The sequence below is a fragment of the Enoplosus armatus genome, chromosome 6 (assembly GCF_043641665.1).
Source record: "Enoplosus armatus isolate fEnoArm2 chromosome 6, fEnoArm2.hap1, whole genome shotgun sequence".
Taxonomy (NCBI): domain Eukaryota; kingdom Metazoa; phylum Chordata; class Actinopteri; order Centrarchiformes; family Enoplosidae; genus Enoplosus; species Enoplosus armatus.
Genome location: NC_092185.1, coordinates 6617713 through 6644175, shown reverse-complemented (window position 1 = coordinate 6644175; position 26463 = coordinate 6617713). Strand labels below are relative to the sequence as shown.

Below are 26463 nucleotides of genomic sequence, written 5' to 3'. Positions count from 1 at the left end.
AATGCAAACAAACAACATTTATACAGATTGGCAACTTCAGGGCACCGTACGGTGCAAGCAAAAGTCTTTTTTTTAATATATATGTTTGAATTCCCACAACTCAAGAGACAAAGCATTACTTTTTATTGTCCAAACTGCTGACAAGAGCTGGCAAAGAATGCTGGGAGGGTTCTGAGGTTTTGCTGTTGTTGGTGTTGCTGCCGTCACTGTCAGTGATCTCCTCCTGTTTCTTCTCCACCACTGTCTCTGGAGGGGTGACGGCAGCCATCTTGTTCTCAGAGTTGGTGGTGGCGTTGGTGGTGCAGCCTCCTGTGGGGCTGTGGTCAGGGCAGGCCGGCTCGGCCGTACCGTTGGTGGTGGCCACGGTGGTGGCCACAGTCGCAACCACCGAGGAACCAGGAATGTCAACCACCTGAGCTGCCTCAGTCTCAGGCTTGGCCCCAACCTCCACTTGGAGACCAGTCCCTGTGTCACCACCTCCCCCTGCCCCAGCACCAGGCCCTGCCTTACCCCCTGCCCCGACAACAGGCCCTGCCTTACCCCCTGCCCCGACAACAGGCCCTGCCTTACCCCCTGCCGCAACAACAGGCCCTGCTTTACCCCCTGCCCCTACACCGGGGCTGTTATCTGCTGTTAGGACTGCGCTGTCTTCTGGGACAGCCTGGCTGTTGGTGTCTTCTCCTGCTGCTCCTGTGGTCTGGTTGTTCCCTGCGGCTCCATGCTCCTCTTGTTTGTCGTTTCCATCAGCGTTGCTGCTGGCTGAGGAACTCCCAGCCTTCACTTTCTCTACAGAGTTGGCTTCTGATGCAGGTTCAGAGCCGACTGCACCTTCAGCACTGTCCTGGACTCGTGCACTGACGTCCTTACCCTCTGTTTCTGCCAGAGCTTGGTTGAAATTGAAGGCTTGGATGAGGCGAATCAGGTGTTTGACTTTTTCTAGGGAAAGCTGCATGTCTTTCTGACGAGAAAGGATGGTGTTTTTGGTCTCCATGCATTTCTGATGGAAGAAGGACAACAGGATTAGATTTGACACAAGATGTGATTTACGACACATCAAAAATAATTTAGCAAGAAATAATTTATCTCCTCAAGTTCCTGTACTTCTAGATTTTGGATCAATATTTATCACAACTAGTATTGTGTCCTATCAGTTCACCTCAGTTTAATGATGAGGAGGTCTTAGTGTGTAAATGGTTGGGGTTCGACAGCTGTTCATCAAATCTGAATGCCGTATTAAATCTATGTATCACATCTGAATACTTTTGAATCCCTTTTTGAATCTATATGGTAGCTTTCAACATTTCTAAGTAATTAATTAATTTATATAGTTATTCAACAAAAATATTTAACTGAGAGCTAAATTACATTTCGTGGCTGAAAAGAGTTGAAACAAAAGTTTTGAGGTGCAGCCTAATTAACACCAGGCTGAAAAGCAGCGCTGTGCCTGTAGTTCACAGTAACTTACAAGCAGCCAGCAGCCACCAGTTAATGACACAGTTGTGCTGCTGAGGAAAAGAGTATGAGCAGGTTTTAAAGGGCACCTTGTCTCTGTATGTGTTTCTTTTGTTATGGGCGATTTGTATTTCTGTACACCTTTTAGAGAATGTAGAATTTTACTTTCAAGTGGCGTTAACGCTAGCTGGCGGCTAATTTAGTTCATCCCACTTGATGGCGCAGACTATTTGCTGGCGTTTACCAACCGGCCAGTTCAGACCAGAGACTCACAACGAGACGAAAACGTTTTGGTTGCAGCGGTGTAAACTGGCCCGTCTCAACTCGACTTGAGCCGGCCGGTGGCGTCGCCTACGACTCAGCTTGTCAGGTCATGGAACTAATGTTAATTAATGAATGAATGTTCTAAACATTCGTTCGATTTGTTAGCCTCTTAACTTTGTGAATCAGGGTCTTTTATAAACCTGAAACAGGATCTAAAAGGGAACCGGCCGATCTGTTTGATTGTGTTTCTTACCGTTATGGAGTTGCTGAGCTGTTTGACTCTTTGTTCCAGCTGCTCTCGCTCCAGTTTCAGTTCAGAACTCCATTTCATCAGCTTCTGTTTCTCCTCTTCTTTAGCTGCAGCAAGGAACAATGAAACTGTTAATCTCACAGTTGAGTTGTCTATATTTTTCCCAACAGACGTTGCAGAGAAGAAATTAATCTAATGTCACCTTCTTTGTAAGCAATGTAGGAATGAACAATAGCCAGTGTGCCAGGCCAGGGAATGGCTTCTTCTTTTTTCAGGATCTGGAGAGAGAAGCTCTGATTTGTCATAGAAGCTGAGACTTCGAAAAGATTTGAGAAAGACAAATTTAGCCGCCACCTTGTGGTGAGGCTGAAAAGGGACAAGCAATGGAGTGGATGGATGTGAGATGCCAATCTTTACTGACACAATGAATGGGACAGAAGCACAAAGAAACAATACTGCATCATGTATATGCTTACAAAGGATTGAACAGTCCTAAAGTTCAGGACAGTGTGGCAGAAGGCCGGTCAGCAGAAGCAGTTTTCTTTACAGTTAAGTACAGCTACTGGCCCCGATTGGCCCCTCTCTGGACTGTGGTACCCCCTTCCCCCTGACTCAGGATCAGTCACGGCTGCTGCGGTTACCTGATCTTGACATTTTGGACAGATCCACATGCCTTTAGGAATGGTTTTCAGGGGTGGATCCAGGCAGTCCAGGTGATAAACACGAGAACACGTGTCGCACATGAGCAACTGGCCACTGCGTCTGCACACAGTGCAGAAATCCTCATGGATGTCTCCCTGTGAGGAAGAATTGGACCAATCAGTTTCCCCGCCCAACTGAGCCCCACCAACCATCTGTGGAGAGCCAAGGCAGGGGGAGGCACCATGATCTGGTTTGGTTTAGTTTACAATTGGCCTTGCTTTAATCTCTAATGGACATGGTGTGTTAGATAACTGAGCCCACAGAAAAGTTACTTGACATTTGGGAGTTAGAATGTGTTCTGAGTAGTTGTTATTAATGGATGCTCTGGGCTACAGGACACTGTTCACTTTGTAAGGCTGAAAGTAAAAATCAACTGATGACTGATGATTATCACATGGAGACAACAAACTAATGGACATGTTTGTGGAGGTCTTGGGGTGCAAATGATTGACAGAGCTAAAGGGCCAAAAGGACTGTGTGTGACGGGGTTTCCAACCCTGTGAACTGTCCGTCTCCCCCATCGTTACTTACATCCCCAGAGCTGGGGCTGGGCAGGGGGAGGGGATGGACGGGGCTGGAGGGGGAGGTCGGGGTGAGGCTGCCCAGCTCCGGGACGCTGCTGTATTTGGGTGGGCGACCTGGGTGAAATGAGACAGACAACAAAGACGGAAAACAAAGAAAAAAAGAAAGATGGAGAGGGGGGAAGAAAACAAAAACAAACAGTCTGTATGACATACCTTGGAAAGGGAGTCTTCGTTGGCTAGCATGAGGCAGGGGAGCGGTAAGGGAGGAAGAGGAGGAAGAGGAGGAGTCAGAAGCACAGACAGCAGTGTTAGTGCAGGAGACTGGCTCCATGCGAGCTGAAGCCGAGCACTAGTACAAACTACTGCAGTCGTCTACGGAGCGCACAGCTCATGGATTTTATTATAGGTTGTCACCAGGGCTGTAGTCAACGTTATAGAAACACTGACGTCAAGTTCAAGTGCCCCCCTACTTTAATCGTTTTTGTTGTTGTTTTTTTCATATTTTATTCATGACTTAAAATCCAGAGATTTAGTACTGAGGATTAAGGTGGGGGACTCCTATGAGACAGACTGTAAAATGGTCCACATCTGAGCAGAAGAGGGGGCGATATCCTGACTTTGAGTGCAAAAACACTGGATCCTACATTTCCCATAATGCACCGGTGCCTTTTATTAGAGCCTCTCTGCCTGGTAAACAGCCAAACTCCACACCTCCAGTTTGCAACGTAGACTGTATGTTAGACATTTGTAGTTTCCAAGCACAATCTGAGATCACCCAGATGATGCAGTTTCATTCTAATAAATGAAACAAGAAGTTTATTATTTATAATACTAATTAATATTTGAGAGTTACAAAAATCTAACAACAACGCATCAGCTGATATTCTTTTTTATTTGTACTTACATAAACAGAAACATTTTACATCCCTTAAATTTGTTTTTTAAATAGAATTGTTCCTAAGATATGCAGAGTCAGTGCTCTCTACTGCTATATACACTGATACTGATATATCAGCCATAAGCCTTAGTAATATTAGTATTATTATATTTATAATTAAGATATTTCTTTCTTTCTAATGTTTACAGTTAAATTCAAAGTAAGGTATCTTACAAGCACAGATATTGATACTCAGCCCCAGTTGTTTTTTTTTTTTTTTTTTTAAGTACTCAAATGTATGTATGTCAAGCCTCTAAAATACCTCCAAGTGAAGGTTTTTATTTGTAACACCCCTAGTTTTCTAAAACCCCCAAACACCTGAGCCCAGTGTCTTCAATAGCTACAGCCCTTAATGACAACCATCTAGCTTCATGGCTACTGATGTGTTAAAATCTGACACTGTGAGTTACACGTTTGAGTTTTTAGTCTCTTCTCCTGAAGACATTCTGTCAGATGGAGGTTGTGTTGAGAGTATTTAGTGTCAGATGTTAAACCTCTTAAGTTAGTCATTAAACAGATGGTAAGACCTAGTAAGTGGAAGCCTCTTGGATTAATTTTTAGTATTTTCAAGTGTGAAGTAATAAAAGCGGATTCCTGTTAGTCATGTCGTGTTATTATTCACACAGGTCACTTTGAGCCACTCAGCAGAGAAACTGCCGAGTTAAACAGCACTCAGCAAGTAAAATATTAAATTCCAAGAAAAACAAACATCTCTGGTTTCTTTCATTTATATAATTAACTTGTGATGTTCAAAACATATTTTAGAAGTGACTCAACGTGTCTCAGGTACTGAAATTCCTACACTTCCCAGGATGCCTTTGCCAGAGGTCATAAACAACCACAGTGCAAGAACTGATTTTACTGTGTAGTTCAGCTCGGGCTGCAACAAATTATTATTTTCATTACTTTTACATTAAATGATTCATCTATTAACTGTCATGAATAGTGAAAAAACTATTGTTTTTGTCCAACGAACAGTCTAAAACACAAAGACATAAAGCAGCAAATCATCACGTGAAAAGCTGGAACCAGCAAATGTTTGGCTGTTTTTGTTTTGTTTTATCAATGACTTGAACTATACTGATAGTTTTTTGGATGTACATGCTCTACATGCTCTGTTTGCAGGGACTTGAACAATTAAATTATTATCAAACATATGGATTTAATTTCTTTTTCAACAGAATAATCAATTTTAAATCAACTAATCATTTCAGCACTTGAATCGTAGGATTTAACCTGTTGATTGTCTGTAGCACCAAAATCATCTCTTCTAGTGAAAGACTTTGACTCTTTCATTCATTTTCTATTTATGGACTTTAACTTGACCTGAAACACGGAAGAGAAACAGAAGCAGCCCGAGCTGAAATACCACATTTCGTGTTGTATCTCAAATATCCGATGAGCATTTATACATCTGAGGTGGTTCATGTGAGTCTCTGAAGTTAAAATCCGGCTTTGGATATTAAACCCGACTGAAGCGACAGGAAACAGAAAGCAGGAGAAGGGGGGAAGATTTGTTTTACAGTGTGTTATTAGTACTGAGTAAGATATTAGTCACTATTCTACTGTATCTACTGTACTGAATCTCTACCAGCCTCGACAAAGCTGCAACAACTCTTCTCCAGTGTAGTTTATGTACTGCTCTAAATCGTCTACTGCACCGTACTGTAGGTTTACCTGTATTTTATGGCTCTACTGTATCTCATGTGTCTTTCCCCGTATCTCTTACTGTATCAGTCTACCAGTCTGTCTACCCGTCTCTAGTTCTTGCAGGTCTTTGAACTGCAGATCAGTATTTCATACAGACCTCTCTTCCTGGTCCCCTGGTGCAGAGGGCTGTTCAGGTAACTCACTGCACTCTTTTTCCTCTGAAACAAAAGTGGAAGAAAAACACGTCAATAACAAATTCATGTGCAACAATTAATTCCATCTGCTCAGTCTGTCTGAGTAATTCGACCATTCTGCTCAGGATTACTCGTCAAGGTTTAGGAGGTTGTTCAGTTTGTCTCGCAGAAAGTGGTTTTTCGTCGTGAAGGAAAGTTAGTTTCTTGATGGACTCTACTTTAGAGCACCCCCGGTGCTAACACTGCCATGTCTGATGACTTCATTTACTAGTCCATTGTGAAAGTAATTGCAGATTACTTTTATATCGAACAACAAATCAGTTAATCATTCCAGCTATATCTGATACTGAGAAAGTTTTCAACACTATGGAAGTTTGAAAATAAGTAAACCATGTGAGGACAGTGTTTTTTCAACCAAATGCTGTGTTTTAAAACGTATTGTTGGTGTTTGTACCTCAGGTTCAAACACAGCGCCGCTGTACACCGGGTTGGCCGTCGTTCTTCTCTTCCTCTCCTGCCTTTTGCTCTGAATTTCTACAATCAGAACATCAACGTTTTAATGCAGAAACCTTCAGAGCAGCAGCATCAAGTCGATCCTCCAGTTATCCAAACAATCACTCACCTTCCAAGTGGTCATGTGTGACAAGGCCCAAAGACACCATGAAGGCCAGTTTCTAGAAGAGAGGAAATAAACAGTTTTATCATCAGAACCAGTCAGTGACACTGAACCCATCACGTGTCAGCCAGCAGTCTGCAGTACCTCTGGGTTCTCCTCTTTCTTGGGTCTGGGAGGAGGAGACAACGGAGGAGTGGAGGAAGAGGGGAGACTGACAACAGCTTTCTGCTCTGCTCCACCTCCTGATTTAACAGTCTGCTGAGAGGAGAGAGGAGATACACGTCTTCAGTAGGAACCAATGGGCTTGGAGCTGAGAGCCACAGACAGGAAGTCAGACAGTACTAAGGGACGGACTAACATGTTGTTGGTTTGGATCTGCACATGAGATTTATTGACTATAAGAAAAATATAGTGCCATTAGTTTCCATATTGTATTTAACATGTCAATAAATCAAGCAAAAGTTCTGGACAGTAGAGCTGAATGATACAGTTAAAATCAATATCACAAAATAATACAAATATTTTCTGATACTGACACTGTATATTTTGCAAATATATGCAGATTTCCATATAAAATAAGCAAGTTGATGTACACTAAAATCCAATGTATTACATTAGATCAAACTCAAACAAACAAACAAAAGAGAAACTTCCACAACTAATTTGGTTTATTTTCGGTTTCAACCTAAAATGGAAACATACGTTTGGACCACAGAACATTGTAATTAAGAGAATATCCAGTCCATAAGCAATAATACTGAATTATTGTTCAGCTTTACTTGATATTGTAGGGCTGATCTTAGATATGGTAAAGTAGCAGGATAGCCAAAAAATCCTGTTAACGTTGCTAACCTTTTAAGTTAACTAATAATACATATGAATTCCCCTCAGTTCCTCAGCAACTTATTATTAGTGTTTATTAGTTGTTATTTCTTGCATATTATCTCTTTCCCTCTTCTATGTCCAGTTATAATTTCATCTTTGTTGTATATCTGACCACCCTTTGGAAGAATTGGAACGTAATGAAAGAAATAGTTATGCTGTGTTTACTATATAGCTGTATCAATATATATCCTAAAAAATATAACAGATGCAGCTGCAAGCATGAGGGTCAAGAATTTTAGGGATTCTTCATGTTCAGTTTTCACAGAATTTGATATATTTTCGTGTTTATTTTTGTGTTGTATTGGCCCAAATATGAAATACTTTTTTCAGGAAATTATGTTTGAAAAAGTGGGTGACATTATATCCACAGCCTACACATTTACATATTCCTATCAGATATTATAGTACAGCATGTAGTTGTCATACTGCAGTACAGACGCAGCGCAGGTGGTACTCTTACCTTGGGCTCAGTGGTCAGGCTGCTGATCTGGATCGGCTGGGCAGGAGTCGGGGTGGGGATAGGGATGGGGTTGTGTGTCTGGGCGGGGCTGGCGAGGCGGGTGGGGGTAGCAGAGACCGGCGTGGTGATGACGATGCCCGTCAGCGGGGTGGAGCCGGTCTTACTGCAGGGCTGGCCGTTAACGATGCGGACCTGGTGAATGGGAGCCGCCGAGGTCAGCGAGGACGACAGCTTGGTAGCCAACATGACGGGCCTCTGGAGCAGCTGGGGGGCCGCCATCATGGGCGGGGGAGGGGCCGGGGCAATGGGGACGTTGGTGGGTGTGGCCGGTTTTGGCCTGACCTGGTGACAACATTCAGCCAATCAGAAAATGATCCGACTGCTGGGTAACACTGCTGTGGAGCTCTGTGGACTGTTCTACTACTAATATTAGTATTAACACTACAGATTCTACTCCTGCCACTAATGCTGCTTCTACCACTACTGACACTACTACACTGCTTCTATCCAACTCCGGTTCAAATACTACTACCACAACTCATGTGTCTATTACTACTATTCATGTCTATGATGCTGCTACTAATTTCGAGGCATATAATCAACATATTTTGTGTTTTATGGTAAAAGTTCATGCACTTTTGCACGATACGACGAATTTATTGAGGAAGATTTACTTTCAGAGTTTGTTCAATAAGGAAATGTATACTTGGAACCCTTAACAACATATAGTCAACCAAAGATTATTATGTATAAACTTATACTGCCCCCAGTGACCTGATCTGTTCCGTTTGTCTTTATGTTCTACTAAAAGCAACTAAATAAAGGTAATACCACTATTATGGATACAAATACTACTACTACTACTACTAACAGTATTGTTTCTGCTACTACCTGTGCAACTACTACTACTGCTGCTTGCTATTACCAAGTGCTAATTCAGCTACTATTAATATTAATCCTACTATCGCACCAGCCAGAGCTCCCAGTGGCATTACTCAGCACAGGTAAACATCACCAACATGTTTCCACTTCAAGGGTTAAAACACACCAACAGCCAGAAACACAAAATACCAAGAAGCTGCAGGAAAACAAGCTCTCACCACAAAAGGTAAACACACACTCACTCACACACACACACACACACACACACACACACACACACACACACACACGCACACACACACACATTCACAGGCAGGAAACCTTCAAAAGAACCCGTTCACAGGTCAATTGGAAAATTAAAAAAAGCACAACGAGAGGAGAAGAGATGAGTAGAGGCAGCACAGAGCAAACAATGTTTTAGTGCCACGGAGCAAGGCATGAGTGTTTGCTTTGGTGCACTCCTGCCCTCTGCTGGAGAGTCACCTCATGTGGGCCACAAACACTGATCTGAGGGGGTTAGGGTTTGGAGGCGGGTCTTACAGGGACGCACCTGTGGCTGAAAGGTGGGTCGAGGCGTCAGTCTAGGAGGAGGGACAAACTGAGGAACTTTGATTGGCTGGGCGGTGGTGGTGGTGGCCTGCACCTGAGACAAAACCACAGCAGATGTGGATCTGTGCTGCTGTTACACTGACATGTCTTCTGCTGTAACACTGACATGTCTTCTGCTGTTACACTGACATGTCCACTGATATCTGACTGACATGTCCACTGCTGTTACACTGACATGTCCACTGATATCTGACTGATATGTCCACTGATATCTGACTGACATGTCCACTGCTGTTACACTGACATGTCCACTGATATCTGACTGATATGTCCACTGATATCTGACTGACATGTCCACTGCTGTTACACTGACATGTCCACTGATATCTGACTGATATGTCCACTGATATCTGACTGACATGTCCACTGATATCTGACTGATATGTCCACTGATATCTGACTGACATGTCCACTGCTGTTACAATGACATGCCCACTGATATCTGACTGACATGTCCACTGATATCTGACTGACACGTCCATTGCTGTTACACTGACATGTCCACTAATATCTGACTGACATGTCCGCTGCTGTTACACTGACATGTCCGCTGCTGTTACACTGACATGTCCGCTGCTGTTACACTGACATGTCCACTGATATCTGACTGACATGTCCGCTGCTGTTACACTGACATGTCCGCTGCTGTTACACTGACATGTCCACTGATATCTGACTGACATGTCCGCTGCTGTTACACTGACATGTCCACTGATATCTGACTGACATGTCTGCTGCTGTTACACTGACATGTCCGCTGCTGTTACACTGACATGTCCGCTGCTGTTACACTGACATGTCCACTGATATCTGACTGACATGTCTGCTGCTGTTACACTGACATGTCGGGAAATAAACTGGACCCACGGGACTGTTTGACTGGTCAGAGAACTGCTACTGGTGCTGTCAGTTTGGCTGCTAAAAGGCCACCACTCACACCACAGCCTGCTCGAACACTTGCCATGTGATTAGAGAAACATTCGTCACTTAGAGCAGGGACACTTTTCAACTCTCTAAAACCCCCTGAAGGCAGTTTAAAAACCTACAAGTCTACAAACTGCTGTCAAAATGCTCGTCTACATTCAGTAGCTCTCCTCAGCTCTACAGATGACAACACATACTGTACAATAAGTCAGATTAGAGGAAGGCGATGATGATACACAGCGGCAGGAACCAGAGGGTCTTACCACCATGGCATTCTTGGACACAAGTCGCACTGGCTCCGAGCTCTGATTGGTCAGCTTGCTGGCCACCTGCAGATTTATGGGGGCGTTCTGCAAGTCGGGTTTGGTGATAGCTGTGGTTACCATAGCGACAGTGGCCGGGCGTTGTGGCAGGACAGAGCCTGGCAGGGCGGGCGTGGCGGCAGCTTTCAGCACCAGAGGTAGAGTCTTCGTGGTGAGGACCGGCGTCACTGTCAGGGTCTGTTGAGGGAGAATGTAACCCATGAGACAGAGAAGAGGGACGTTTAAGGAACCCACTCTGATACCAGTTTCCTACATTTCCCAACATGCAGTTTGTTTACATCAATATTAAACAGCATTTATCAAGTTTAAGGTCAGATGTGTGGACTGTACTCCATATTACCTCTTTTACTGTTCACTTTAAACGCCTCACATATTAGCATGCTAATATTAGTCAGTTGGTTCAATTAGCTACACAACAGTTACACTAATAGGTGTAAATATTTAGTAACAACTACTCTCTATATAAGAACTAGTTTGTGAGGTGCAAGCCGTTTTTATTTAGTGATGTTAAAACTACACTCAGTGAACACTGACGTTAGCGCTAGTTTAGGTTTGAACTCAGGTTTAAACAGCTGGTGCTGTCAGGTCCAGGTGAGTCAAAAACATTTTGTGCTGTTGCACTTTTTCCTTTCTGTTACTTCTGCCACAGGTTTTTTGTGTCAGCCTCTTCTCGCAGTATTTTTCTCTATGGTGTGCAGGTTCTTTAAAAATACATTATTTTGTCATAAACAATTAACTGCATAAAACTGACCAAAGCCTTTTCTATGAATGTAAATCTTAATCTATAAATTATTAATAGAGTTCACTGCAGTGTAATATGAAATGCAGTTCACATTCAAAGAGAGAAGATTGATTTATATATAGAAATTCAATCCCTATCCTTTGATCCATTGAAGTGTCTAATTTCTTAAGTTTAAGTTGTGTGTATGTGTGCACGTGCGCGTGTGTTTCCTACCTGCTGCAGTCCTCCAGGTATCTGCTGGCTCTGCAGCAGGTTGGTCGGCTTCATGTCGCCGCCTACTGGAGGAGTTTGGACGTGCAGCTGCAGCTTTGCCTCTGGCTCCTGCTTCACCAACAGCTCCTTCCTCAACTGCTCCACCACCTTCTTCTGCAGGAGGAGGAGAGGGGAGGAGAGAGAGGAGAGGAGGAGGTTAAACAAAGATAAACCAAGACTTAATGTTTACAGCAGCAGGAGTTCAGCAGAAGAATAAGCTCTGAATCCCTTTGTATTAAACTCAAGCTTGTCTCGCCCATTTTGGAGGCGAGTGGAGGGAGAAGAATGGAGGAGTGTTTCTGGGATCACTGCTCTCCCCATTGAAAGTTCTCCCTCTCTTCACATGTCAAACTGAACTTAACTCTGACCTTTGACCTGTTGCCTCCTACTGCTGTAGCTCTAACAAACGTGGAGGAGGAACAGCAGCGTTCATATTGTGACAAACCTTTAATATCATAATCAAACCTTTAATATCATAACAATTATTTTAGTGATTAATGTAGTTGTGACCTCCAAAGATGGCGGTGAGTCACAAAATCACATCCTCATCACATTAGATGATAAAAACTGAGAGTAATTCTACTGCTAATTAACTACTTTAACAGCTGATTGAAATAATTAAAACTAATTAAAATCCATTTGTCTACTGTTTAAACTGCTTATCCTGTGGGTCGTAAAGCCTAGAGAGGCAGCGTACTCCCTGGACAGGTTGCCAGCCTGTAACAGAAACAATCATATCACGTTTTCACATTAAATTATGATATAAGAACACGTAATAAGATAAATATTGCTTCTAAACACCAGACATTATAGTAACCACGACAGATTTAGAACAATGATCCACTGGAATGTACAACATAGAGGCTGTAGCTAGGTTTCCTAATTATCAACAAATCTCGACAAATGTTCAGACTCAAACCAACAGCATGTTAGTCCGTCTCTCAACACTGTCTGACTTCCTGTCTGTGGCTCCCTTCTTTCATATCAGCGAGAGTTGGCCATGTTTCATGCTCCCCGGAGACAAATGAATGCGGAAACAACTGATCAGTTAAATGAGAGTTAAATGTTTGCTATGACAGAACTTATTCCATTTCCATATCCCATTTAGCACATTAACCCTTTTTTCGACAATGTTAAAAATCACCTCAAGTGGTGCTGTTTCCGTACAGCTTTTCTAATGCGATACTTCAAAATGCGCATAAAAATACCTTTATGGAAACACGAATAGTGTTGCTCATTGATGTGTATAATAGTTTTTGGACTACAATGGAGCTCTATGGCACAGAGGAAGAAGGTGTATCAGGCTGTGATACACACACAATACTTGTTAGTAGATACATCAAACTGTTGGTTTGAGTCTGCACACGAGACATGTTGATAAGAAGAAAAATATAGAATATTACCATTTATTACAATTTACTGTCAACATACAACACAACTTTCTAAGTCTAATGATTGCCTTTCCATTCAGCAATGAATAATAAAATATATCTTTAAATTTGTATTTCTTGACTTTTCTGATGTTGGCAGATCAGACAGAGGCAGAGCATCAAGTCCAGTCTCTGATGTTACTACATGAATACGCTCCGATACACTGCAGCACTGACAAATCTATACTTTGAAGGCTTGCATGATGAGAACTGCTCCTCAGATCTGCTGCATCAGCCGTTTGTAAAAGACAAGCAGGCCCGAGAATCTGACTACAAACACACAGCAGGAGATACTCATTAGTGACTCTTTTGAAAAGGTCAATAATCAATAACTGTTGCAGCTGCAACACTCAGCCCTGCTACAATTACTGCTCTGATTTGATTGGCTGCCACTGCAACTCATTATGACCCCGGAGAGATTAATAGAAAAAGAAACGGGACCTCAGTACACATTGTAATGTAGAGTACAGAAGCAGAGGGTCACACAGACACTCAGCACACACGCAAAGCTGGAGCTGATGTATTAATTCAGAAACACAAGATAAAGCCCATCTGTTGCTTAGCAACACTTGACTCTCAAGCAGCAACTTAATGCAGTGACACACACTCATAAAGAGGCCTGAAAAGAAAAACCAGCCTGAAAAGTGCCCCGGTTCCCCTTTTAGACAGCAGTTTGACCTGCAGCCTGCAGTTAATAATGTGCAGAACTTTATCTGCTGATAACTGCTGCTGAGGACGTTTTATCAGTCAGGATTAGGCTGATGAATCCCTGACTGCGCTTATCAACTAGTGTTTTTTGGATCAGTTCATCCAAATCACAAAAAACACACACTTTCTATTTAACCTCTGACGGTATCCAGCCATGCAGATAGTTAAAGTTATATTTGCAGAGATTTCCAGATAGATTCACCCCTGAGTGTTGTGCCTCAATACTGTTTAGTTTTTCAGACGTCCTTTTTCAATGCTTTGAGTACCACAAACCAATGTGTTAACAGAAACAATAAGCAGGACATTGTTTCTAAGAGGGTTTTAAAAAGGTTTAAACACTATGAAAATGTATCAATGCTGGTAGCATCACAAGCAACATTTGACATTAGATAGATATTTCAACTTGGGTTAATAAAACTCAAAGTATCATTGCTGGATACCACAAGAAGCATAAGCATATTTTGTGATACGGGTAAAGTTAAGGACAAAATTATTCTCAGTCTTATACCTTCTCTATTTGGACAATAATCATCCTATACGTTTTGTTAACAACAGTTCAGTGCAGTGAGTTAACTTGAGTTTTTTTAGTCTATATTTGTTGACATTTAGTCAAATTGTCTCCATTAAAAGTATGCTGAATTAGATATTAGCAGCTCCTGTTTGCAGCGCACCCATTGATGTACATACAACTATCACTGGATTACTTTGATACTGAAGAAAATGTAAAAACATGATGATTCTCAGGCAAGTTCTGAAGCATCTTTCTTCTCTGATTTCTAAGTGAATTTATGAACGTTTATTCTGGATGGACATCAGAGATGGTTAGATGATATGTGGGGTAAGTCAGCAGCCAAACTACAATAACACCTGTTCCTTTCACATTACACAGTATCTTTGTCTCACCTCACAGTTTGAAAACCTCTTATCTGTACCTGTATCCCTTATTAGTCTGACGCTGCACCAGTACACATTTAAATTTGGAAACAGATAAATGGCTTACATTTATGACAAGCAAGTAATAGAGTAATAGAAGCTGGTGTTCAGGATCTGCATTGTAAACACTGAGAAAGCTTCTCGAGTTACAACTGTGGTCTGACAACAGCTTTTTCGAAGCAGACAAATTCCTCAACTGGAACTGTTGCAGTTTAACAGTCTGCATGTTTTTGTCTAGTTGAAACTTGCCCACAGAGAAGCACCTCCAGGGTCTCATTTACATTTACAAACACCAAGTTTCAGCAAGTCCTCCATTACATATTTCACCAGCTTCGCCTCTGCACAGTTTGTGGACCTGCAACCTGCTGCAGTCTGACTGTTTTTGCTCACACCAATGTCGTCCTTCCAGCCAGTAAAAGACAAAAAGGTTTTTTGATGGGTTAGAAAGAGTCAGTGAGCAAATCAAAAACTACAACATTATTGTTTAAATTAGTTAGCACAATAATTTGAACAACAACCAGCTGGTTAAACTGTCATGTAAACTGGGATGTGAGTTTGGTTATGGGAGGAATCTGTTTTCAGAGTTTGAGGTTACAAGGGGCCAAGTATCCTGGGACTTGTGGTCTGATGATAATGTCACCTGATTACAGTACAAGTGAATCTCTGTTTTCACCACACATATACAGTTGTTGTGTCACGGCATTCAGTTAAAGAACTGTTAGTCTAGACATGGTTATGATCAAGCAATAAGTTAGACATGGCTAATCGTGGGTTTCATTGTACATACAGAAAATTGTGACATGAGCGACTAGTTTTGGTCTCTGTACAGTTTTGATGGTATCGAACCTTTTTGGTTGTTGTGTGTTCACACGGGAATAGTTTCAAAATGAAGTATAGTCAAAGCAGACAGCATGGAGACAAACTATGGTTTGATTGTGCCGTTAATAGACACAGAGTCAAAGTCACAGTTTGACAGACGTCTGATGTTGCACGTACTGCGTCACTTCCTGTCAGTATAAAGCGGTTATGTTGATTTTCCTGTATACTAACAGCTAATACAGTATACTATGATGATTAGTATGTAGTACACACACATCTCTGTTTGTGTACTGGTGAAACGACGAGATATAATGAGTTAATCAGTGAACTTTAGAGATGCTGGTAGGTGTATTTTTCCCTTTGGAGAGAACCAGGCTAGCAGTTTCCCCATTTCCAGTCTTCATGCTAAGCTAGGCTAAGCACGTTCTGCCTCCAGCTCTGTATTTAACACACAGATATGATGATTTCCATCTGAACATCTGACTCTCAGAAAGAACACAAATATGTAGAACTATTAAGTTTTTAGCCCTAAATCTGACGCAAACCCTGTATTCACATAATTCCAAGATCTCTGTATGCTAGTGACAGAAACATCAGAGCTGCAGATAAAGTCAATACCGTGGAGTGACTGTTTATCATTTTAACTCTTAAGTAAGTCAGAGTGATAAAGGCATTCAGCCAACATTATTCTCCTGCTTGCATTTCATTTGCATGTTAACGTCTCCAGACTCGACCTGACAGTCAGAGCTCTGTGTGACCGTAATTCGATGTTGAGACAGTGTTGCAGCGATTGTCTGAAAACACGTTGAATTGTTTGCCATTATGTAAGCAGAGCACAAACATAAACCCAGGTTTCTATCTTTACTGATAATCTGCCCCATGTATTCTCAGCAAATTTCTACACAACATTCAGAGACATCGACTTGCATCTGTACACCTTATAAAGCCCATTAGTGTTCTTAACAGCAGCTTTAAAAGGCACCAATCTTAGTCTACAACTAGTTGTTCTAATTCTACGCTTATCTGGAAGCAGCACGTACAAAGTGTTTCACACAAACACATGAAAACAAATATGTAGGGAGGAGATAAAAATAGAAAGCTCACTGTGGTTAAAAATAAAGACACAAGACCAAAGAAACAACAACAAAAGATTTAGAAAGAGTGCCAAATCAAAAGAGTCTTTCAAGGAGAGGTAAAGGAAAGATGATCGTGTGGTGGGTAGAGAAACTCTGCGTTGAGACATCCAGTGAGTCCAGACAAACACGGTGGCTAACTAGTTAGCTCAACAATACTAGCATGCCCATGGGTCCATTAAAAGCATTATTAGTCGGCGGCATGTGAGCATTGTTTATTTAAAATAGACTTAAACTCATCATTTAAACCAGCCATTTCCTCATTTTAACCTCAGAAACTTTCTGCCTCCTGCAGAACGATATCTGCTGAGAGCCTCATTAACAGAACTGTGTGTGTGTGTGTGTGTGTGTGTGTGTGTGTGTTTTACATGGTGAAATAACGTACCTGCTTCTCACTGAGTGCTGTGATCTTCGCTTGAAGTTCGTGGAGCTGCTTCTTCAGATCTGCGTTCTGAAAACAAGAGCAAGTTAGTCGGAGCAAGAACAAATTCATGTAAAACTTTAGGAAGCTTCTTCTTCTTCATGTATCAGAGATAACGAACACCATCCTTTGATGTAAACTGATGTAAGCTTACTGTGGTGTTCATGAGAAGGTACACACATTAATACTTATTTGATTAAAGTAAATGCAGCCAAATAAACACGAGTCACATAAACATCTGGTGGGTTTACCTGAGGGTCCTGCTTCATCTGGGCAACCAGTTTCTGCAGATGAAGACAAGAGACAGTCACAAATAAATACACACCACAGTGACACCTGCTGGTCACAACTAGGAACTACAACCAGAAGGCTGCACTTGTTCAGTCAAGCTGCAGAACCACAGTCCTGCATGTTCATGGAGTAAATAAGGGAATGACTGTAGGCGTTATATCAGAACAGGAGGGTCCCTCTACAGTATTAAAGGCCCAGAAATATTATATTATATAAATATTATATTCTCAATCTGCTTCTTAGCATGATCAATAGGATCCGACATGAACACATCATTTTTGAAGTTTTGTTTGGATTTCTGTCGGTCTTGTTTTATCTGCGCTCTTCTCACTGGCTTTTATTGGTTATTGGATATCTAAAAGGGTTGCTAAGTGGTTTACAGTAATCTTATGTAGGCTTAAATGGTTTATAAATAAAAGTGAAAGTTAAACAACATCTATGTCTCACACTGTGTTCTCCAGGGTTTGTAAAATAAACTTCTCACGTACATAAATACATGCAACACATATACTGGACTGGACCCAGAGCTGTGTTAGAGCTATAACATAGTTGGAACATTGAAATAATATGCCTCGCACAGTCAAATCCACTTATCGCATCTCATTAGGTTTAGCCTTCAACATTTTCAGTAACTAAAGGCTAAAATAACTCACAAATGTCTGATCAGCTGAGAAGCAGAAACAGTTTTTAATGTTTACAGCCTGAAAATGAGCTGAGCAGCAGAATATATGAACTGTTGAATGAAAACAGCGTTTGAGATGAACTGCACCTCGACTAGAAAGTGGACGAGATCAGGAGGAAGTGACATATAGATGGACAGTTTCCAACAACCTTCACAGTCTGTACAGGAAGTCATAGAAATACCCACTTCCTGTTAGATCAGATCCCAACTTTATAAAACGTTATCAGACCAATCTATTCTGCTTGTATGACGTCTCCAATAATTGTTGTTTTAATTATTCTCTGTATGAGTAGCTTATTAAAATCAAATACGTCATCTGTGATAATGTTACCACGTTATTTTACATAGAAACTGACCCACGACTACGCCGGTCAGCATGCTGACAATAAATCAGCTGATGGTCAGACTTTTTGCTGGTCTGTCCGCCTCAAACTCATTAACATCCTCAGAAAAACAAATTCAAAGCATCAATCAACAGTCGAAATACGAAAGCACTCTGTCGGGGCTTCACATCTGTACAGATGTTAGGCTAAGAACTCTCACATGTTACCAAATTTTGTGATGCTTCATAATAACCCAGCTGATCTAATATGCTGCCGCCAATGTCATTTTAACGTAAAAATGAAAAGAGTGAAGAGAGATAATAAGTTTGAAAAGAGATTTGTTTGTTACCTATCAGAGCCCAAGTCGGAACCAACCGGACTAACTCACCTTTTCTAAATGGACTAACTCTCCTAACCTAGTAACCCAATAGCCTGGAAACACAGCATACCTGATGGATCTGGATCTCCACCTTCAGAGCCTCCTGTAGCGTCTGTAGTTCCATCATGGATCCAGTCAGTCTGCCAGCCGATCGATCAGCCTGCACACACACACACGCACACACACACACACACACACGGGGGAAAGGAGAAAGGTCTCAAACAGCCAGTTCAACAGAAATCGGCAGCATTGGGGCTGGGGTCCCGGCTGTTGTCATAGCAACATGAGGTACAGCAATATAAGGACTTCCTGTGTGATGCCGACAATAATACTTTCCCATCAAGGTCAAACAAGGTCACAGGAAGTCTGTTCAAACCATCATCACTGCATCATTATAAATAGTACATCACTAAAACGTTTGGTCTAAAATGAACACATGTTGTTTTTCCGCAGCATTAAACCAACACATACAGGAGATTTATTGTTGTAATCAATAATCAATAACTGGGCTTTTACCTTAACACCGTCTCCAGTAGGAAAACCATCCAACTGAAGCATTAAAGTGCCGCTGAAAACAAAACAAACCACAAAAAACATTCAACTTAAATTCTTCACAATTCAACTGAAACAAAGTACACAGAATATTTTCATCATTATCAAACAAGCTATATGTAACTTTATTAAACAAATGACACAAAGCCTTTTTATTATAATAAACCTATAAATAGATTGAATGTTGTTGTATTATGAAACTAGAAATTATTGAACTACATTCATATCAAACTAGTTCAGAATAATGTGATGAATGTTGTAAAAGAAAACTGTTGAAATTAATAAAAGCTAAACAAACAAACATGTTAACTTTTATTACTTAATAAAACAAGTGACATGTGTCTTTACTAACAAGAAAATTAGTCTTCAGAATAAAATGAGTTTTACTTTTTCATTATTGTTCAATTACTTCATTATCACTGACTTTACACAGTTTACATGTATCTGTACTTGGCAATTACTTCAATATTATTACTAAAACAGGAAAAGGTACATTTAACTTATAGTATGTATATAGTAATGTATTTTTTTCCCCAGTGTGTCATGCAGACAAAAGTCCCCAGCCCGCATGGGCTTACAAGACACTACAAACGATAACAAACAAGAGCATTAACATAATGAGAGCAAAAGTACAAATAATACACCTCCGTATATGTCAAACAATGTCAGGCCAAATGTGAACATAATCCTGCTCCTTAGACATTATATCTATAATATACATCCTTTATCATATCAAACATAAAGCTTATCATGATTATTTACATTTCATCTTTAAAGTTTGTTTAACTAAAAATGTAAAATGAATGAAAAATATAACTTTGAATTTAATAATTTTTATTATTAAATATAAACAAAATTACATGCAACATGATTATTCTTTATTTAAAGCAGGTTATCAAGAGGCTACCTATCACTTTATTAATTCATTGATGCTATTTCACGTAAATTCACTTTATTATTTTAATAAATCAGGTGACAGGACTCACCACCTGGCTGTGGGACTGGACTCCACCCCTCTGTGCTGCCCTGTAAACCATAACAAACACACATTGTTACAAACTCTGTGATAAAAAATGTATCACTAATAACAAATACGTTTTGAGTATGAAGTCTGATTTTATGCTACCCATAAACGAAAACAGTAAATTTTTTTCTATTAAGTGTGCTTTTCATGTGCTTTTATTTATTTTTTTCTGTTTTTGTAATCAGCGTTGGTTGATTAGGATGTGAGCACTGTTATTTATATGTTTGTATAGATGAATAAATTGAACCTATGACGGCATTGTTAATTTAAAAAATGACTTTAGTAACAACATATTCTTACTACAGCTGCAACAATTAGTCGATCAACCGATTAGTCGATCGACAGAAATGAACAAGCAACTACATCGCTTCTCAAATGTGAAGATTTTAGGCTTTTCTTGGTCATATATGATAGAAAAACTGGAAAATCTTTGGTCAAATAAAACAAACGATCTGAATACATCACCTTGAGCTGTGGGATATCATTACAAGCATTTCTTACTATTTTACAGACAAACAAATGAATCAAGAAAATGATCAGCAGATGGAACAATAATGAACACTACTTTACTCCCTGCTAATAAAAGCATGACTTTTCTATAAATTGTTTCTCTCTATAAAGTGATTGTTATTTCTGTCTTACTTTTACTACAGACTAGTTTCATTTCTGTAAAGACTAGATTACCCAGTTTTCTTCATATGAAGTCTATAGCTAACTGCTCTACTTTGACTACCAATTATTTTAATAGACACTTGAGTTTCCCTTAAGTTCCCTTCAACATTACTTCACTAAAAGTCACCTGACGAGATGTTTGATTCATTAGAGGACGGGCACAGACGGAGGATGTGACACCAGAGGAAGTGTGGAGGTCACAGGTTGTTTCAGCTGATGATCCTCACCTCGTTTACTATACATCAGCAGTTAGTTTGAATCAGTGTTTTCTAGAACTATTTATAAGGGGGCCTATCATTTTACAGGTGTGGTGAACACCTATATGTTTTCAATAAAGTTTGTTTGTTTATTTCTTTTAAGGTTTAAGTCCATCAAGATTAAAATACTACACACAACTCTTCTCCAGTACACAAACGTGTTCTCCTTCATCAGGATGTCTGAGGCTGTTTCCAGTTTCCTTATATATACAATTCATTGATCTGTCACGTGACCAATCAATCACACCCTTTGCACCCAAAATCTCTGGGTTAAAAATGTACCCAGTTTGGGTCAATATAGTACTGACACAATACTATAACTATACACAGAACCAATGGCTTGTTTTCACACAGTGTTAGTGTTGTTTTTTATATTACTGTTGGGTTATTTACCTTTATCTATATTTTAAAATACATTTATTTTGACTCAATGTTGGACATAACAAGCTCAGGTTTGACCTTCAAACTGTCGCATATTTATTGTTAGTTGTACAAAATGATGTTCATAAGGATTCACGTTATTAACAATCAGTAACAGAGGAGACAAATGTAAGTTTAAACAGAGCTACAGTAGATCAGAACGGTTCACAATCACATTTTAGTTTGGGTATATAACCCAACAGTAATATTAAAAATAACACTTACAACCTATTGTCTTTTGTGGTCCCTGCCCATTAGTTCTGGTAGGTTATCCCAGTATTGTGTTGGTGTTAAGATACTCTGCCTCTCTTTATGTGGTAGCACTGATTACTATTAGAAGTCACCAGCTCAGAGTTATCTGTAGGGATGTCCCAATTAAGTTTATCTGGCCCCGATCCCGATCCTTTAATATTAAGTATCTGCAGATACAGAGTCCAATCCGATACTTATATTTACCTCAATGTTGATTGACACTAAATCTGACAAAACTTGTTTTTCATGAGCTACTTGATCCAAATACTTAAGATCCTGATTCAAAACCATTAAGTTGATCATCATAACTTATTTAAAACTAACAACAGCAACATTTCTTTATGTAAACTACGAAAATGAAGACTAGTCCATCCAGCTAATTAACTGTCTCCTAACACTTTACTTTGACCCCCAATTCAGCATTTAGAAGCAGCATGTAAACATTGGATTAATGGTTTATAACACAGTACAGAACAATTATCAGCTTCATGTAGTTTAAGTATCAGCAGTAAAAGTACAGTAGTATTATCAGCTTCACGTAGTAAAAGTAAAGTAAAATGTCTCCTGTGACTGATATCTGATTCTATCTGACATTTTAAGAGTGTTAATACTGATGCATCAATGTTAGAGCAGCATTGTACTGTTGTAGCTGCTTGAGATGGAGCTAGTTTTAACTACTTTATATACAGTTAGCTTGTTTTAACTGCTTTATATACAGTTAGTTTGTTTTAACTGGTTTATATACAGTTAGCTAGTTTTAACTGCTTTACATACAGTTAGCTTGTTTTAACTGCTTTAATACAGTTAGCTAGTTTTTAACTGCTTTATACAGTTAGCTATTTTTTATATATACAGTTGGCTAGTTTTAACTGCTTTATATACAGTTAGCTAGATTTTGTATATACAGTTAGCTAGTTTTGACTGCTTTATATACAGTTAGCTAGATTTTATACACACTGTTAGCTAGTTTTTCTATATACAGCTAGCTAGTTTCAACTACTTTATATAGAATGAGCTAGTTTGAGCAACTTTATATACAGTTAGCTAGTTTGAGCAACTTTACATACAGTTAGCTAGTTTAGTCCAGCGATTCCCAACCTAGGGGTCTGGCCCCTCCAAAGGGTCACCAGATAAATCTGAGGGGTCATGAGATGGGAATTAATGGGAGAGGACAGAAGGAGAAACAAAGATCTAATAAACAAATCTGTTATACGCTTTTAGACTTTTCTCTAATCTTTGATCATTTGAACAGTTATTGAAATTGAACCACACGAGAAGCTTAAAAGAGAAATGTCTCTTTGGTGGAACTGATGACTTATAAACATCTGAACCATGAAGGAGTCACAACTACACACTGATTATATTGATAAGACGAAAAGGTTGAAAACCACTGGTTTAATCTTTCATAACTTGTTGTATTTTATATTATGTATATAGTATATAATATAAGTATAATATGTTTTATGTAAAATCTTAATCTGAAAAGTAACTAGTCAAATAAATAAGAAAGTAATGAATAGAGTAAAAAGTACAATATCTTCTCTTACATATAGCGGAGTAGAAGTATGAAGTAACAGAAAATAGAAATACTGAAGTAAAGTACAAGTACCTCAAAATTATACTCAAGTACAGGACTTGCGTAGTACCACCACTGCATATAACCCTTTTTACGAAGAAAAAACAAGAGAGGAAGAAACCTCAGCAAGAGCAACAGAGGAGGGATCCCTCTTCCAGGATCGGAGATGTTGTGTGAACAGAAAATTACACTTAAGCACGGGACTTAGGTAAAAGTACTTTCCACTACTGCCTGACCAAGAGAAAGAAAGAAAAATAAAACTGCAGTCATGTGTAAACAGTGAGAAAAGCAGCCAGGTTATATCATGAGCCTGACCTCTATGACTAACTCCATGTGTCACTGATGAAAATCCACTGCAGAGGATGTTTTAGAGTTGATTTGGTGAGTCTTAAACAAATCTACTCTTTTAAAATAAACTGGAGCCCCTCGCAGTGATTCCGTACATCAGTGGCCCACAGTATGTAAACGCTGCCGGTTAATTGGAGTAATTGCTCCCTGGGTGGGACACGAAGTTGTCTGGATAAACTTCCATCAGCATCACATACCGTTGCAGAGGCCCCGAAAAAGGAAGAAATGAAACTAAAATGGAGGGTTTCAAGATGAAATCCGTTAAGTGCCACAGCTGCGGGAGTTGAAATACTGAAAAGTGTTTTTTGTTTCGGCGGTGAAATAAATGTTTTATAACCTTCTTATTAACCCACTATGGCCGTCTGGATGTTCAATCTCTCCTTATAAATTCATCGGAGCTGCCTTGTTACGTCCTCACAACACGGTAAACTATCATGTTTCGGGGGATTATCGGGGCCCTAAGTGTTTTTCAGTGTTGGTCAAATCATCCAAACCGACCCTCACACATCCGACATTGCTCTGTCTGAGGCTGTGAAATGTTACAGAGAACAAGTGGATAACGTTAGCTATAGCCGCTAATGCTAACCATCCTGTTAGCTGCACTGGCTAACGCGACCAGCCACGCTGATAACTTACATCAAAGATAAATAATAACGTCGTTGGCGGCGATGTGAAAGGAAAACAGAGTGGAAATAAAGAAAATTGCACAGGAATAGTCCCCAAAAGACGCCATCTTTCAAAATTCTGACACCGAGCAGGCGTTGGTGGGTCTAAGTTATATCGGCCCCTTGTCCTCCAGAATATCAACTCCTAGAATAAGAAACACACCAGCTAAACACACAGAAACACAGAGGAACACAGCTGAATACAGCTGAACACCGCCTGCCAGCTCACACGCCTGCTCACAAACACACACCAACACACGGATACAGACAAACAGCAGCAGACAGGTGAAGTTTGACAACAGAGAAAATTAAAGTTATGAAATTAAAAAGCCCAATGTGCACTTACTCAGCAGCAGTCCTCCTCTAGATTAATTAAATATATATCTATAAGAAGCCGATCCACGATGGAATAACAGCATATAAACAGTCCGGCTGACTCCTTCCCGCAGAGCTTTATTTTGTTGCTGTATTTTATATTTAGTTTTAGTAAATTTGTGTAAAAACAGAGAAACTGAAGCTACAAAACAAGAAGAACTCTTCTTCAATCTCATTCAGCTCAGCCTCAGCACAGCACAGATCCCTGCGCTCCGGAGCTGGAGGAAGGGGGACAAAAACTACTTACACGTCCAACTAATACTCGTTTGTCCGCGACAAAGCGTTTGATATTTGCATGTGTTGTTCTTAAAGTTCGTTAAATCGAACCGATCAGCGACGCGAGGTGCGGAGAAAATGTGTTCGAAAAGCGGACTGCTTTTTGTGTCGGTGCGGCGAATTTATTTCACTTTGCCTAAGGAACGGAGGTGCTGCGACTCCCATTGCCTAGGGAAAAAACCCGGATGTAAACTCAGTGAAACTCTATGGAGAGAAAGTCGGTACGCACGCACACACACACACATACACACACACACACACACACACACGCACAAACACACACCATGTAACTCAGCAGAGGAGCGGAGCAGTTTGTTGTGTTGTGTTACCGACAGACTGTGTGTCTTCTCTGGTTCTCCTTCATGGATCCAGAGCCGGGCCGTCTGCCTTCGGTTTGCCGCTGTTGAGGCTCCATGTTCGGCTGCTCGCTGCTGGAGCTGCCGCACTGTTGCACTTTGTGAAGGAGGAGGAGGACAGGTGGCACGGCCTTTTTATTATTGCCTCAGTGGCTTCACAAATACACCAGTGGTGGAATGTAACTAAGTAAAAATCAAATTCACAATTATAAGTAAAATGTACCATTATGTTAGGAGGGACCGTCTCGTTTTCAAGGTCCCAGGGTCCCAAAACTCACAAGAACAAATAGTAAAAAAAAAAATTCAATTACTTGTACTTTACTTGAATATTTCCATTTTATGTTACTTCGTACTTCTACTCCACTACACTTCAGAGGGAAATATTGTACTTTTTACTGCACTTCATTTGTCTGACAACTATAATTACATATCATGAGAGGCAGTGCCTTACTATTGACCAATTACAACATTGAGTTATAATATCCAATAATACAATATATGTACAATACATAATAAATAACAATTAATTATTGTTGAATGTCAATTAAATTAAAGTGGCCAGTCTTATATATATATATATATATACTTCAACATTTTAATCATTATTAGGTATTATTATAATTATTTATTGAAGTATTTTGTCTTTTCTTATTTATTTCTATATTTTATTCTGATGTTCACTGTAGTGTTTGTATGCACATTCTGTCAATCACCCACCCTGTTGTTCACTTCTGTTATGTTGCACTAAAACAACATATAATAACAGTAACAGAAACTATTTGGGAAATACATTCACATTGTTTCCATCATTCATGCAGTCCTGATAATGGGTTCACTCCCAGATCTATGCAGATGTCACCGTTTGCTGACTTTATGCTGATTTTATGCTGATTTTCCCCATTTTT

The 26463-nt window shown here is 40.1% G+C and overlaps 1 protein-coding gene across 1 annotated transcript; it reads right to left on the bottom strand.

The window, feature by feature from the left end:
* Positions 1-35: 35 nt before the first annotated feature.
* Positions 36-24918, bottom strand: phf21ab (PHD finger protein 21Ab). Its single transcript, XM_070907406.1, has 20 exons — positions 24898-24918; positions 20324-20363; positions 19302-19353; positions 18856-18945; positions 17362-17394; positions 17075-17140; positions 11628-11780; positions 10613-10849; positions 9367-9459; positions 7935-8276; positions 6734-6847; positions 6596-6647; positions 6428-6507; positions 5937-5997; positions 3200-3306; positions 2608-2763; positions 2169-2244; positions 1970-2073; positions 596-997; positions 36-505 (listed from the first exon to the last, which is right to left on the bottom strand). The coding sequence occupies exons 3-20, from the start codon at positions 19341-19343 to the stop codon at positions 116-118; spliced, it is 2598 nt and encodes an 865-aa protein (XP_070763507.1). The 5' UTR covers positions 19344-19353; positions 20324-20363; positions 24898-24918; the 3' UTR covers positions 36-115.
* Between the last annotated feature and the right edge of the window lie 1545 nt (positions 24919-26463).

Excerpts from the sequence above, each read along its gene's own strand:
- phf21ab (XM_070907406.1), bottom strand. The coding sequence starts at position 19,343 with ATGCTTCAGTTGGATGGTTTTCCTACTGGAGACGGTGTTAAG. Across the intron at positions 11,781-17,074 it reads CAGCACTCAGTGAGAAGCAG|AAGAAGGTGGTGGAGCAGTT; the intron begins GTACGTTATTTC and ends CTCCTCCTGCAG. Across the intron at positions 2,074-2,168 it reads CTACATTGCTTACAAAGAAG|CTAAAGAAGAGGAGAAACAG; the intron begins GTGACATTAGAT and ends TCCTTGCTGCAG.